This window comes from Parasteatoda tepidariorum, chromosome 5 (assembly GCF_982258835.1).
Source record: "Parasteatoda tepidariorum strain Cologne lab strain chromosome 5, Ptep-v5.0, whole genome shotgun sequence".
Lineage (NCBI taxonomy): Eukaryota > Metazoa > Arthropoda > Arachnida > Araneae > Theridiidae > Parasteatoda > Parasteatoda tepidariorum.
Window position 1 is genome coordinate 117558926 of NC_141759.1, and position 14162 is coordinate 117573087.

The 14162-nt window shown below is 23.8% G+C and overlaps 1 protein-coding gene across 8 annotated transcripts in view; it reads right to left on the bottom strand.

The window, feature by feature from the left end:
• Positions 1–14162, bottom strand: part of LOC147810077 (putative ATP-dependent RNA helicase spindle-E) — a 42379-nt gene that overhangs the window by 11250 nt on the left and 16967 nt on the right. For all 8 annotated transcript variants that reach the window (XR_015434271.1, XR_015434272.1, XR_015434273.1 and 5 more), the window contains one exon: positions 1495–1716. Coding sequence is in view for 5 of the 8 variants with exons in the window: in XM_087165086.1 (XP_087021212.1) it covers positions 1495–1716 (222 nt within the window). In the remaining 3 variants the exon portion in view is untranslated. The remainder of the gene's footprint in view (positions 1–1494; positions 1717–14162) is intronic.

The window sequence follows — 14162 nt, forward strand, 5'->3', positions numbered from 1 at the left end:
GGACAGTACGGTGGATGTTCCAGCGTTTCCCACCAAAACTGCTGCAATGTCTACTTCCCCACATTGGCATGAACGATAACTTGTTTGACCACCTTATCTTCGACGTGCAACCATACTGTCGCTATGCAACGGCAGATGTTGAGCACGCGTCAGTCCCTTTACCAATAGGTGGTGCCGTCAAACTTGCGGTTACGTGGCCCCCCATTACGTCAAATGCAAGGCTAGACAGACTCATAGATTTCGGGGTGCTTTTCAAGTTTTCTTGGTGGTAAACTATTCCAATCATTGGTAAGTGTTATGATAATCAATAACTGTTTATGATAATCAATGATGTTATGATAATCAGTAATGTTATGATAATCAATGACTATTTATAGAAAGAAAAACAAAATGCAAACTTCATACACTAGAAAAAAAAATTTTTTTAAATGTATAAGGCAATGTTGTTTATCACAGTTTTTTCTTTTAATACAATTAATGAACAGTAAGATTATCAAGGGCACTCTGAGTGCCTGGGGCCCCAGGGCACAGCCCAATAGGCTCATGCAGGATACGTAGCCAAATCTTTCAACAAAAAAAGCACCTTTTAAGCACTCAAAAAATATTGTTAAGCACTACATACATAAAAAAAATTCAAAATAATTTTCAAAAACTTTACATGATCATGATATAATAATTAGTTTCTGACAAAGAACGCAGAACGCTTTTCTTGATTATATTAGCCATTATAAAATAATTGAGTGATTTTTCCGTTCAATATCAAAGGGTGGAAAACGAAGTCTGAAGTTGAGAATATCTTGCAAAACGCAGCAGAGTTGAAATGATGGTGCAAAATCCTCACCGAACCCAGCTCAGTATATGCACATGCAGATTCGCAATCCCTGTGGCAGAATTTTTTCGGGCTTTCAGTGACATACCTCTCTAATACTGATATCTTTTTGCAAGATACTTATAAAAACAACAAAAATATATATAGGTTACTAATTTAAAGTAACAGAAACGTCAACAAAAAAAAAAATTCACATGAAATAAAAAAATTTTTTACTCTAATATTAGGGGCGATATTCTTGCATTTTGTCGGGGTAAAACACACTTATTTCCTTTTTCACATTTTGTAATTCATCCTCTCAATAAAAAATTTAAAAAATCGCGAATTTAGTAGCAGTAGTAATAAAATTCAATATAATCTTCAAAGACTTTACACGATCATGGTAAAAATAACTAGTTTCAGACAAAGAACCTTTTTCTTGATTATATTAGCTACTATAAAAAAATCGAGAGATTTTTCAGTTCGATTTCAGAGGGTGCAAAATGCAGCCTGAAATTGAGAATATCTTGCAAAATGCAGCAGAATTTCACACGAGAGAGCTAAAATCTTACCGAACCCAATTCAGTATACGCACAATTGAACTCGCAAATATTTCATGAGTGTCGGATTTGGGTTCCTACACTGTATATTATTTGATGATCTCCCAAGTGAAACAGAATCTTTACCTAATAACCAACTATTGTGCCAGTTTCCCAGTTCCTCTCTTTACACACTCTATTGGAAATGCTGATGGCTGCAATTTTCCTGGGCTGAGTGACAATAATGTTGCAGTACCTTCCACGAGACTGATGGTAGTCGAGTATATACTGGGGAACTTGTGTAGTCTTGCCGCAACCAGTCGTTCCTTGAATAATTAACACAGGATCGATATCCAACAGTTGTAATATCTAGAAATTAAAAAATGACATTAGTTTGAAAAAACAAACATACTAGTGTCATGAAAAAAATAACTTTTAAAAAAACTCAGCACAGGATCCGGACTTAGCCTAATTGGGGCAAAAACTTCATTCATTTTTTCAGTAATGAAGAACCGAACTTTATTGAGGTATTTAAATTTTTCACCTCATTATAGATAACATAATAAGAAAATTGACTAGAACCTAATATAGACACGGAAAAATTTACCTCTACCAGCTCTTATTTAGGGCTCTTATTAAAATAATAATCCAAAGAACAGTACAAACATAAAATACATATCAGACATGGCAAACAGCCCACGAACATGGCGGGCATAGAACAGCAAAAATTATGTAAGGTGATAAAACATTAAAACAGCAAAATATTAAAAGTGTCAGTTAAAAGAAAAATTTAAAAGATAAACATGTAAAATTTACAAAAGAGCAACATAGTATAACATATTAAATAGCACAAAAGTAATTACAATAAAATTGGAGAAAGTAGAAGAGTTTATAAAAGACATAATAAAAGTTACAAAACTATAAGGTCAATAAAATTGAGACACCCAAGCTGGAACGAGCAAGTCCCGAGACCATTAAAGACCGTCCCCCAATACGTCCTCTCAAGTTTGTTTAATAATCTTTTTTATGATATTTCAGCAAGTTAGGTTAGCATAGCATTGATGTTAACTAATATTATTAAAGTGATTGTCTGGAATTGAGAACAATTCATTAACAAGTGATCAATAGATTGATATTCACCACAGTAATTACATTCTGGAGTTTTATGAAATAAATTATATTGGTGTTCTCCAAACACTGTTAAAATATGACTGAGTAATATAGATATAAAGTCCCTCCCCCCCTTCAATGGTCAGATGAAATATTGTTTCGTTCATTTTATTGATTGACAATTCCATGTCCATCATGCCTAATGCGAACTTTGCGGACATTAGGACGGAATTTAGCTAAATTTTCGCACTTATGATGGCGCACTTAAGCCAATCAGAGGCTTGTATTTTTGTAAACATATCGCATTTTGCGATGCGCAAAAATACAGACTTTTGATCGGCCAAATTTGTCTATCCTAATTGCGAAAATTGAGCTGAATTCCGCCCAAGAAACCTATGAAATTACGAAATATAGATTTTTGTGTTCATACAATAGATTAATGAAGAAGTTAACAAAAAAATGACGGATATTACATTGAACAGAAATTTTGCTTTAAAAAAGAACATTTAGGAAAGAAACGTAAAATAAATTTTCAATCGATTTTGAAGCGCCCTCTTATGCGGGGAGCCCGGGCAATTGCCCCTTATGCCCCTGCCTTAGTCAGACTCTGCCTCAGCAGCTAAATACAAATATCTGCTACAATTTAGATTTTCAAATGCATGACTTTTCAGGAATAATTCCAAGAATTCTTCAAGACTTACCAAAGTTACGATTTTATCCGGCAAAAACACAACAATAAATTTAAAAAAAGCATTTTAATCACATTAATTGAAATGATAGATTATAACCAAAACTGTTATTCTCTGCATCTTCATATTTATTGATTTTAAACTTAAAAGAACATAGTAAAAAAAAAAAAAAGAGTTAAAGCAATAAACTAGCTGAAAAAAAAAGAGTTGAAGCAATCAAATTAGCTGGGGAAAAAATACAAAAGTAAATAATTACATACCGTCAGATATATGCAGTAATTTAAAGTAGTTTTATTTCTTCTTAAAAGTGTAATATAAAATGCCAAAAATAGAATTTAAAATTGATGAAATAAAGAAAATAAGTCTGAGGTCAAAAACACAACAATAAATTAAAAAAAGCATTATAATAACATTAATTGAAATTATAACCGAAACTGTTATTCTCTGCATCTTCATATTTTTTTTATTTTAAACTTAAAAAAACAGAGGAAAGAAAAAAAAAAGAGTTAAAGCAATAAACAAGCTGGAAAAAAAAATACAAAAGCAAATAATTACATACAGTCAGATATATGCAGTAATTTAAAGTTGATTTATTTCTTCTTAAAAGAGTAATATGAAAAGCCTAATCTAGAATTTTAAATTGAAGAATAAATAAAATAAGTCTGAAGTCAAAAACACAACAATAAATTTAAAAAAGCATTATTATAACATTAATTGAAATAATAGGTATAATCAAAACTGTTATTCTCTGCATCTTCATATTTATTGATTTTAAACTTAAAAAAACAGAGGAAAAAAAAAAAGAGTTAAAGCAATAAACTAGCTGGAAAAAAAAAAAGGTCAAGCAATAAACTAGCTGGAAAAAAAAATACAAAAGTATATAATTACATACAGTCAGATATATGTAGTAATTTAAAGTTGTCTTCTTTCTTCTTAAAAGTGCAATATAAAATGCAAAAATTAGAATTTTTAATTGAAATAATAGATTATAACAAAAACTGTTATTCTCAGCATCTTCATATTTATTGATTTTTAATTTAAAAAAACAGAGTAAAAAAGAAAGAAATCAGTTTAAGCAATAAACTAGCTGGAAAAAAAAGAGTTGAAGCAATCAAATTAGCTGGGGAAAAAATACAAAAGTAAATAATTACATACCGTCAGATATATGCAGTAATTTAAATTGATAAAATAAGTCTGAAGTAAAAAACACAACAATAAATTTAAAAAAGAATTATAATAACATTAATTGAAATTATATCCAAAACTGTTATTCACTGCATCTTCATATTTATTGATATTAAACATAAAAAAACAGAGTAAAAAAGAAAAAAAAGAGTTGCTGGAAAAAAAAACATAAAAGCAAATAATCACATACAGTCATATATATGTAGTAATTTAAAGTTGTTTTATACCTTCTTAAAAGTGAATGTAATATAAAATGCCTAAACTAGAATTTTAAACTGATAAAATAAATAAAATAAGTCTAAAGTGAAAAACACAACAATAAATTGAAAAAGCATTATAATAACATTAACAGAAATTATAACTAAAACTGTTATTTTCTGCATCTTTACATTTACTGATTTTAAACTTAAAAAAACAAAGTAAAAAAAGAAAGAAAAGAGTTGAAGCAATAAACTAGCTGGAAAAAAATACATTAAAGCAAATAATTACACAGTCAGATATATGTATTAATTTAAAGTTGATTTATTTCCTTTTAAAAGTAAGTGTAATATAAAAAGCCTAAACTAGAAATTTAAATTGATAAAATAAGTCTGAAGTCAAAAATACAACAATAAAATTAAAAAAGCATTATAATAACATTAATTGAAATTATAATTAAAACTGTCATTCTCTGCATCTTCATTGATTTTAAACATAAAAAAACAGAGTAAAAAAGAAAGAAAAGAGTTGCTGGAAAAAAAAACACAAAAGCAAATAATTACATAAAATAATATATATGTAGTAATTTAAACTTGTTTTACTTCTTCTCAAAAGTTTAATATGAAATGCCTTAACTAGAATTTTAAATTGATAAAATAAGTCTGAAGTCAAAAATACAACAATAAAATTAAAAAAGCATATTAATAACATTAATTGAAATTATAATTAAAACTGTCATTCTCTGCATCTTCATTGATTTTAAACATAAAAAAACAGAGTAAAAAAGAAAGAAAAGAGTTGCTGAAAAAAAAACACAAAAGCAAATAATTACATACAGTCATATATATGTAGTAATTTAAAGTTGTTATATATCTTCTTAAAAGTGAATGTAATATAAAATGCCTAAATTAGAATTTTAAACTGATAAAATAAATAAAATAAGTTTGAAGTCAAAAACACAATAAATTAAAAAAAAACATTATAATAACATTAATTGAAATTATATCCAAAACTGTTATTCTTCTCATCTTCATATTTATTGATTTTAAACATAAAAAAACAGAGTAAAAAAGGAAGAATAGAGTTGAAGCAATAAACTAGCTGGAAAAAAGATACAAAAGCAAATAATTATGTACACTACGATATATGTAGTAATTTAAAGTTGATTTATTTCTTCTTAAAAGAGTAATATGAAAAGCCTAAACTAGAATTTTAAATTGAAAAATGAATTAAATAAGTCTGAAGTCAAAAACACAACAATAAATTTAAAAAAGCATTATTATAACATCAATTGAAATGATAGGTATAATCAAAACTGTTATTCTCTGCATCTTCATATTTATTGATTTTAAACTTAAAAAAAGAAAGAAAAAGTTGAGGCAATAAACTAGCTGGGAAAAAAAACAAAAGCAAATAATTACATAGAGTCAGATATATGCAATAATTTAAAGTTGTTTTATTTCTTCTTAAAAGTAAGTGTAACATAAAAGGCCCATACTAGAATTTTAAACTGATAAAATAAATAAAATTAGTTTGAAGTCAAAAACACAACAATAAATTTAAAAAAGTATTATGATAACATTAATTGAAATTATATCCAAAACTTTTATTCTCTGCATCTTCATATTTATTGATTTTTAAATTAAAAAAACAGAGTAAAAAAGAAAGAAAAGAGTTCCTGGAAAAAAACACAAAAGCAAATAATTACATATAGTCATATATATGTAGTAATTTAAAGTTGTTATATATCTTCTTAAAAGTGAATGTAATATAAAATGCCTAAATTAGAATTTTAAACTGATAAAATAAATAAAATAAGTTTGAAGTCAAAAACACAACAATTAAAAAAAAACATTATAATAACATTAATTGAAATTATATCCAAAACTGTTATTCTCTGCATCTTCATATTTATTGATTTTAAAATTAAAAAAACAGAGTAAAAAAAGAAAGAAAAGAGCGGAAGCAATAAACTAGCTGAAAAAAAAATACAAAAGCAGATAATTACATACAGTCAGATATATGTAGTAATTTAAACTTGCTTTACTTCTCCTCAAAAGTGTAATATAAAATGCCTAAACTAGAATTTTAAATTGATAAAATAAATAAAATAAGTTTGAAGTCAAAAACACAACAATAAATTAAAAAAAGCATTATAATAACATTAATTGAAATTACATACAAAACTGTTATTCTCTGCATCTTCATATTTATTGATTTTAAACATAAAAAAACAGAGTAAAAAAGAAAGAAAAGAGTTGCTGGAAAAAAAACACAAAAGCAAATAATTACATACAGTCATACATATGCAGTAATTTAAAGTTGTTTTATATCTTCTTAAAGTGAATGTAATATGAAATACCTAAACTAGAATTTTAAATTGATAAAATAAATAAAATAAGTCTAAAGTGAAAAACACAACAATAAATTTAATAAAGCATTATAATAACATTAATTGAAATTATAACTAAAACTGTTATTTACTGCATCTTCATATATACTGATTTTAAACTTAAAAAAACAGAGTTAAAAAGGAAAAATAGAGTTGAAGCAAAAGACTAGCTGGAAAAAAATACAAAAGCAAATAATTACATACAATCAGATATGTGTAGTAATTTAAAGCTGCTTTAATTCTTCTTAAAAGTAAGTAACATAAAATGCCTAAACTAGAATTTTAAATTGATAAAATAAATAACACAGGTTAGAAGTCAAAAACACAACAATAAATTCAAAAACGCATTATAATAATACTAATTGAAATGATAGGTAAAACCAAAACTGTTATACTCTGTATCTTCATATTTCTTGATTTTAAACTTAAAAAAAAAAAAAACACAGTGAAAAAAAAAATGAGTTGAAGCAATGAACTAGCTGGAAAAAAAAACATTAAAGCAAATAATTATACAGTCAGATATATGTATTAATTTAAAGTTGATTTATTTCCTTTTAAAAGTAAGTGTAATATAAAAAGCCTAAACTAGAAATTTAAATTGATAAAATAAGTCTGAAGTCAAAAATACAACAATAAAATTAAAAAAGCATTATAATAACATTGAAATTATAATTAAAACTGTTATTCTCTGCATTTTCATTGATTTTAAACATAAAAAAACAGAGTAAAAAAGAAAGAAAAGAGTTGCTGAAAAAAAAAACACAAAAGCAAATAATTACATACAGTAATATATATGTAGTAATTTAAACTTGTTTTACTTCTTCTCAAAAGTTTAATGTGAAATGCCTAAACTAGAATTTTAAATTGATAAAATAAGTCTGAAATCAAAAATACAACAATAAAATTAAAAAAGCATTATAATAACATTAATTGAAATTATAATTAAAACTGTTACTCTCTGCATCTTCATATTTACTGATTTTAAACTTAAAAAAACAGAGTTAAAAAGGAAGAATAGAGTTGAAGCAATAGACTAGCTGGAAAAAAAATACAAAAGCAAATAATTACATACAATCAGATATACGTAGTAATTTAAAGCTGTTTTAATTCTCAAAAGTGTAATACAAAATGCCTAAACTAGAATTTAAAATTGATAAAATAAATAACACAAGTTAGAAGTCAAAAAAACAACAATAAATTTAAAAACTCATTATAATAATATTAATTGAAATGATAGGTAAAACCAAAACTGTTATACTCTGCATCTTCTTATTTTTTGATTTTAAACTTAAAAAAAAAAAAAAACACACAGTAAAGAAGAAAAAAAAGTGTTGAAGCAATAAACTAGCTGGAAAAAAAAAAACATTAAAGCAAATAATTACATACAGTCAGATATATGTATTAATTTAAAGTTGATTTATTTCCTCTTAAATGCAAGTGTAATATAAAAAGCAGAAACTAGAATATTAAATTGATAAAATAAGTCTGAAGTAAAAAACACAATAAATTTAAAAAAGAATTATAATAACATTAATTGAAATTATATCCAAAACTGTTATTCACTGCATCTTCATATTTATTGATATTAAACATAAAAAAACAGTAAAAAAGAAAGGAGTTGCTGGAAAAAAAAAACACAAAAGCAAATAATCACATACAGTCATATATATGTAGTAATTTTAAGTTGTTTTATACCTTCTTAAAAGTGAATGTAATATAAAATGCCTAAACTAGAATTTTAAACTGATAAAATAAATAAAATAAGTCTAAAGTGAAAAACACAACAATAAATTGAAAAAGCATTATAATAACATTAAAAGAAATTATAACTAAAACTGTTATTTCCTGCATCTTTATATTTACTGATTTTAAACTTAAAAAAACAGAGTAAAAAAAGAAAGAAAAGAGTTGAAGCAATAAACTAGCTCAAAAAAAAAAAAAATACAAATGCAAATAATTACATACAGTCAGATACATGTAGTAATTTAAACTTGTTTTACTTCTTCTCAAAAGTGTAATATAAAATGCCTAAACTAGAATTTTAAATTGATAAAATAAGTCTGAAGTAAAAAACACAACAATAAATTAAAAAAAGCATTATAATAACATTAATTGAAATTATATCCAAAACTGTTATTTTCTGCATCTTTATATTTACTGATTTTAAACTTAAAAAAACAGAGTAAAAAAAAAAAAAGAGTTGAAGCAATAAACTAGCTGGAAAAAAATACATTAAAGCAAAAAATTATACAGTCAGATATATGTATTAATTTAAAGTTGATTTATTTCCTTTTAAAAGTGTAATATAAAAAGCCTAAACTAGAAATTTAAATTGATAAAATAAGTCTGAAGTCAAAAATACAACAATAAAATTAAAAAAGCATTATAATAACATTGAAATTATAATTAAAACTGTTATTCTCTGCATTTTCATTGATTTTAAACATAAAAAACAGAGTAAAAAAAAAAGAAAAGAGTTGCTGAAAAAAAAAACACAAAAGCAAATAATTACATACAGTAATATATATGTAGTAATTTAAACTTGTTTTACTTCTTCTCAAAAGTTTAATGTGAAATGCCTAAACTAGAATTTTAAATTGATAAAATAAGTCTGAAATCAAAAATACAACAATAAAATTAAAAAAGCATTATAATAACATTAATTGAAATTATAATTAAAACTGTTACTCTCTGCATCTTCATATTTACTGATTTTAAACTTAAAAAAACAGAGTTAAAAAGGAAGAATAGAGTTGAAGCAATAGACTAGCTGGAAAAAAAATACAAAAGCAAATAATTACATACAATCAGATATACGTAGTAATTTAAAGCTGTTTTAATTCTCAAAAGTGAAATACAAAATGCCTAAACTAGAATTTTAAATTGATAAAATAAATAACACAAGTTAGAAGTCAAAAACACAACAATAAATTTAAAAACTCATTATAATAATATTAATTGAAATGATAGGTAAAACCAAAACTGTTATACTCTGCATCTTCTTATTTTTTGATTTTAAACTTAAAAAAAAAAAACACACAGTAAAGAAGAAAAAAAAGTGTTGAAGCAATAAACTAGCTGGAAAAAAAAACCTTAAAGCAAATAATTACATACAGTCAGATATATGTATTAATTTAAAGTTGATTTATTTCCTCTTAAATGCAAGTGTAATATAAAAAGCAGAAACTAGAATATTAAATTGATAAAATAAGTCTGAAGTAAAAAACACAACAATAAATTTAAAAAAGAATTATAATAACATTAATTGAAATTATATCCAAAACTGTTATTTACTGCATCTTCATATTTATTGATATTAAACATAAAAAAACAGTAAAAAAGAAAGAAAAGAGTTGCTGGAAAAAAAAAACACAAAAGCAAATAATCACATACAGTCATATATATGTAGTAATTTAAAGTTGTTTTATACCTTCTTAAAGTGAATGTAATATAAAATGCCTAAATTAGAATTTTAAACTGATAAAATAAATAAAATAAGTCTAAAGTGAAAAACACAACAATAAATTGAAAAAGCATTATAATAACATTAATAGAAATTATAACTAAAACTGTTATTTTCTGCATCTTTATATTTACTGATTTTAAACTTAAAAAAACAGAGTAAAAAAAGAAAGAAAAGAGTTGAAGCAATAAACTAGCTCAAAAAAAAATACAAATGCAAATAATTACATACAGTCAGATACATGTAGTAATTTAAACTTGTTTTACTTCTTCTCAAAAGTGTAATATAAAATGCCTAAACTAGAATTTTAAATTGATAAAATAAGTCTGAAGTAAAAAACACAACAATAAATTAAAAAAAGCATTATAATAACATTAATTGAAATTATATCCAAAACTGTTATTTTCTGCATCTTTATATTTACTGATTTTAAACTTAAAAAAACAGAGTAAAAAAAAAAAAGAGTTGAAGCAATAAACTAGCTGGAAAAAAATACATTAAAGCAAAAAATTATACAGTCAGATATATGTATTTATTTAAAGTTGATTTATTTCCTTTTAAAAGTAAGTGTAATATAAAAAGCCTAAACTAGAAATTTAAATTGATAAAATAAGTCTGAAGTCAAAAATACAACAATAAAATTAAAAAAGCATTATAATAACATTAATTGAAATTATAATTAAAACTGTCATTCTCTGCATCTTCATTGATTTTAAACATAAAAAAAACAGAGTAAAAAAGAGAGAACAGAGTTGCTGGAAAAAAAAAACACAAAAGCAAATAATTACATATAGTAATATATATGTAGTAATTTAAACTTGTTTTACTTCTTCTCAAAAGTTTAATATGAAATGCCTAAACTAGAATTTTAAATTGATAAAATAAGTCTGAAGTCAAAAATACAACAATAAAATTAAAAAAGCATAATAATAACATTAATTGAAATTATAATTAAAACTGTTATTCTCTGCATCTTCATTGATTTTAAACGTAAAAAAACAGAGTAAAAAAAGAAAGAAAAGAGTTGCTGGAAAAAAAAACACAAAAGCAAATAATTACATACAGTCATATATATGTAGTAATTTAAAGTTGTTATATATCTTCTTAAAAGTGAATGTAATATAAAATGCCTAAATTAGAATTTTAAACTGATAAAATAAATAAAATAAGTTTGAAGTCAAAAACACAATAAATTAAAAAAAAAAACATTATAATAACATTAATTGAAATTATATCCAAAACTGTTATTCTTCTCATCTTCCTATTTATTGATTTTAAACATAAAAAAACAGAGTAAAAAAGGAAGAATAGAGTTGAAGCAATAAACTAGCTGGAAAAAAGATACAAAAGCAAATAATTATGTACACTACGATATATGTAGTAATTTAAAGTTGATTTATTTCTTCTTAAAAGAGTAATATGAAAAGCCTAAACTAGAATTTTAAATTGAAAAATAAATAAAATAAGTCTGAAGTCAAAAACACAACAATAAATTTAAAAAAGCATTATTATAACATTAATTGAAATGATAGGTATAATCAAAACTGTTATTCTCTGCATCTTCATATTTATTGATTTTAAACTTTAAAAAACAGAGAGAAAAAGAAAAAAAAAGTTGAGGCAATAAACTAGCTGGGAAAAAAAACAAAAGCAAATAATTACATAGAGTCAGATATATGCAATAATTTAAAGTTGTTTTATTTCTTCTTAAAAGTAAGTAACATAAAAGGCCCATACTAGAATTTTAAACTGATAAAATAAATAAAATTAGTTTGAAGTCAAAAACACAACAATAAATTTAAAAAAGTATTATGATAACATTAATTGAAATTATATCCAAAACTGTTATTCTCTGCATCTTCATATTTATTGATTTTAAAATTAAAAAAACAGAGTAAAAAAAGAAAGAAAAGAGTGGAAGCAATAAACTAGCTGAAAAAAAAATACAAAAGCAGATAATTACATACAGTCAGATATATGTAGTAATTTAAACTTGCTTTACTTCTTCTCAAAAGTGTAATATAAAATGCCTAAACTAGAATTTTAAATTGATAAAATAAATAAAATAAGTTTGAAGTCAAAAACACAACAATAAATTAAAAAAAGCATTATAATAACATTAATTGAAATTACATACAAAACTGTTATTCTCTGCATCTTCATATTTATTGATTTTAAACATAAAAAAACAGAGTAAAAAAGAAAGAAAAGAGTTGCTGGAAAAAAAAACACAAAAGCAAATAATTACATACAGTCATACATATGCAGTAATTTAAAGTTGTTTTATATCTTCTTAAAAGTGAATGTAATATGAAATACCTAAACTAGAAATTTAAATTGATAAAATAAATAAAATAAGTCTAAAGTGAAAAACACAACAATAAATTTAATAAAGCATTATAATAACATTAATTGAAATTATAACTAAAACTGTTATTTTCTGCATCTTCATATATACTGATTTTAAACTTAAAAAAACAGAGTTAAAAAGGAAAAATAGAGTTGAAGCAAAAGAGTAGCTGGAAAAAAAATACAAAAGCAAATAATTACATACAATCAGATATGTGTAGTAATTTAAAGCTGCTTTAATTCTTCTTAAAAGTAAGTGTAACATAAAATGCCTAAACTAGAATTTTAAATTGATAAAATAAATAACACAAGTTAGAAGTCAAAAACACAACAATAAATTTAAAAACTCATTATAATAATATTAATTGAAATGATAGGTAAAACCAAAACTGTTATACTCTGCATCTTCATATTTTTTGATTTTAAACTTAAAAAAAAAAACACAGTAAAGAAGAAAAAAAAGTGTTGAAGCAATAAACTAGCTGGAAAAAAAAACATTAAATCAAATAATTACATACAGTCAGATATATGTATTAATTTAAAGTTGATTTATTTCCTTTTAAAAGTAAGTGTAATATAAAAACCCTAAACTAGAAATTTAAATTGATAAAATAAGTCTGAAGTATAAAAACACAACAATAAATTTAAAAAAGCATTATAATAACATTAATAGAAATTATATCCAAAACTGTTATTCTTCTCACCTTCATATTTATTAATTTTAAACTTAAAAAAACAAGAGTAAAAAAGGAAGAATAGATTCGAAGCAATAAACTAGCTGGAAAAAAGATACAAAAGCAAATAATTATGTACACTACGATATATGTAGTAATTTAAAGTTGATTTATTTCTCCTTAAAAGTGTGACATAAAATGCCTATACTAGAATTTTAAATTGATAAAATAAATAAAAATAAGTCTAAAGTCAAAAACAGAACAATAAATTTAAAAAAATATTATAATATCATAAATTGAAATGATAGGCATAACCAAAACTGTTATTCTCTGCATCTTCAGGTTTATTGATTTTAAACTTAAAAAAAACAGAGTAAAAATGAAAGAAAAGAGTTGAAGCAATAAACTAGCTGGAAAAAAAACACAAAAGCAAATAATTACATACAGTCAGATACATGTAGTAATTTAAAGTTGTTCTATATCTTCTTAAAAGTAAATGTAATATAAAATGTCTAAAATAGAATTTTAAATTGATAAAATAAATAAGTCTGAAGTCAAAAACACAACAATAAATTTAAAAAAGCATTATAATAACATTAATTGAAATTATAAACAAAACTGTAATTCTCTGCATCCTCATATTTATTGATTTTAAACTTAAAAAAAACAGAGTAAAAAAAAAAAAAAAAAGAGTTGACGTATATATTAATACTAAATTAATAGTATATATTAAGAGTATATATTAATATTTACAA